Source organism: Aplysia californica, unplaced genomic scaffold, assembly GCF_000002075.1.
Source record: "Aplysia californica isolate F4 #8 unplaced genomic scaffold, AplCal3.0 scaffold00112, whole genome shotgun sequence".
Classification (NCBI taxonomy): Eukaryota; Metazoa; Mollusca; class Gastropoda; order Aplysiida; family Aplysiidae; genus Aplysia; species Aplysia californica.
In genome coordinates, this window is record NW_004797382.1 from 1404529 (window position 1) to 1406383 (window position 1855).

General features: G+C 39.9%; 1 protein-coding gene across 1 annotated transcript in view; it reads left to right on the top strand.

The window, feature by feature from the left end:
* The window catches only part of LOC101864376 (inner kinetochore subunit wip1), a 5086-nt gene extending 4652 nt beyond the window's left edge, over positions 1 to 434 (top strand). The window contains exon 3 of the mRNA XM_005095726.3: positions 170 to 434. Within this exon, the coding sequence (XP_005095783.1) occupies positions 170 to 193 (24 nt within the window). The 3' untranslated portion in view covers positions 194 to 434. The remainder of the gene's footprint in view (positions 1 to 169) is intronic.
* The last annotated feature ends 1421 nt before the right edge of the window (positions 435 to 1855 follow it).

Below are 1855 nucleotides of genomic sequence, written 5' to 3' on the forward strand. Positions count from 1 at the left end.
GGGGGGTGCTGGCCTTTTTAGACTAAATAGCTTGTATAGTGAAAGTGCTTATGTGCTTATTATGATGTAGCCAAATAAGGTCACCATTTTCTTTTGATTGAACAAATACATTGTTTTAGCTGGGCGGGTTCATTCCCATTTATTTTTTGGTCATTTGATTCTTTTCCAGAGAGTCCTGAAGAAATATCGATGAACAGATTCAACGAGAGTGAGAAGTTGCAACTGAGGACACCAAACAGGAATGCTCATGTAGCCTTCCTTTTGTGCTTTTTGTTTGAGGATGCTCCATTTGCTATTCTTTTCTCTGAAAATGAACCCAACCCTGATACATAACCCCAGCCATCTACAGATCTTGTTATGTAAGGATATAATGTAAAACCCTCTTTTATCATGTGTTCAGTGTGCGGTTGGCAGGTGCTCTGGTGTGGTTTGCTTCTTCTTTCCTATCAAACATCTATCGTCCTTGTCTCCCCTCCTCCTTCTCTATGTTTGTTACTCTCTCGTAACATCTTTGATCTTCAGCACTTAAATGACCTTATGTGTTGCAAGTGCCGTTAAACACTTTTACTAAAACTGACTGTCATGTGCTCACAGTGAGACTTCTTTGTCTTTCCATAGACCAGGAAACCTTTTTTTTTAGTCCAATCCTGTTGGTATGATGAATTTGTCAGTCAGTGTAAGGCTGGGAGCAGTTCACTGAGTCGCGTGGCCTGCTGTCTCAAGTCAGATTTAGGTGGCGTCGGTGGCCTAGTGGTTAGGTTAACTGTGAGACTGCAAGTTGGGGGGTTTGAGCCTCAGCTCGGTCCAACGTTGTGTCCTTGGGAAAGGCGCTTTACACGAAGTTCTCACTTGGCGCGGTCCTTTCGGAAATGGACGTTAAACTCGGAGGTCCCGCCTCTTAAATTAACCATATAGTGTTGATAAGGGCGTTAAACCCTTACCATTTCACTGGTGGTTGGAGGACACCACTGGTAAGCCCTACATCTTTACTTTCCCCTCGGTTGCTTCTGTCTGTCTGTCTGTCTGTCTGACTTTTCCCCAGCACTGAATGACTGTGGGCGGTTGGCGGGTGCTCTGGTGAGGTTTGCTCCTTCTTTCCTATCACTATGATACATCTGTCGTCCTTATCTCCCCTCCATCTTTTTTGTGTATGTTACTCTCTTGTAACACATTATGTATTCTTTGGCACTTATAATGACCTTATTGTGTTGCAAGTGCCGTAAAACTCTTACTAAAACGAAAAAACTGAATGACCATTATTGTGTCGATGTGCCTCTCTTTACTTAACAGAGTTATGTTATGTTAGAAAGATGTTATGGAGAAGTGATTTCAAAATAAGCTCTTGGTTATGTTGAATCCATGGTTGTTGTATAGAATCTATGTTATTTTGAACAGGCACAACCTCAAAATACATTCATCTTTTTAAACTTGGATCTGCTGTGTCTTTCTGTTGGTCCATTTAGTTATTGAGTAGTTATAATAAAAAAGTAAAAAAGACTAGAAGACTGTTCAGACTTCATGCTGGAAAGACTAGTAATTGTATTCTTCATGATGCGTTATAGTGTTAAACTCTAAATTTCTTTCGGAGGCATTTTTGGCAAAGTTTTGCTTGTGCTAAGAATCCAAAGGCTGTGAGTTCAAACGCAGTCATTTTTTTAAAAAGATGATCAAAATTGGTAGTGCCATAAGCTCAATTGACTCTCATCTCGGTTCTAATATCTTTCCTGGTATAATTCCAATTCTTTGATTTCTGTTAGATTCACCCAACCCTGTAGGAAAATGTTTTGTTGGGTTTCTAAAAAATGTTGTACAAATTCTGATTTTTTAAATGACATTACATGTCCCACCTTCATTG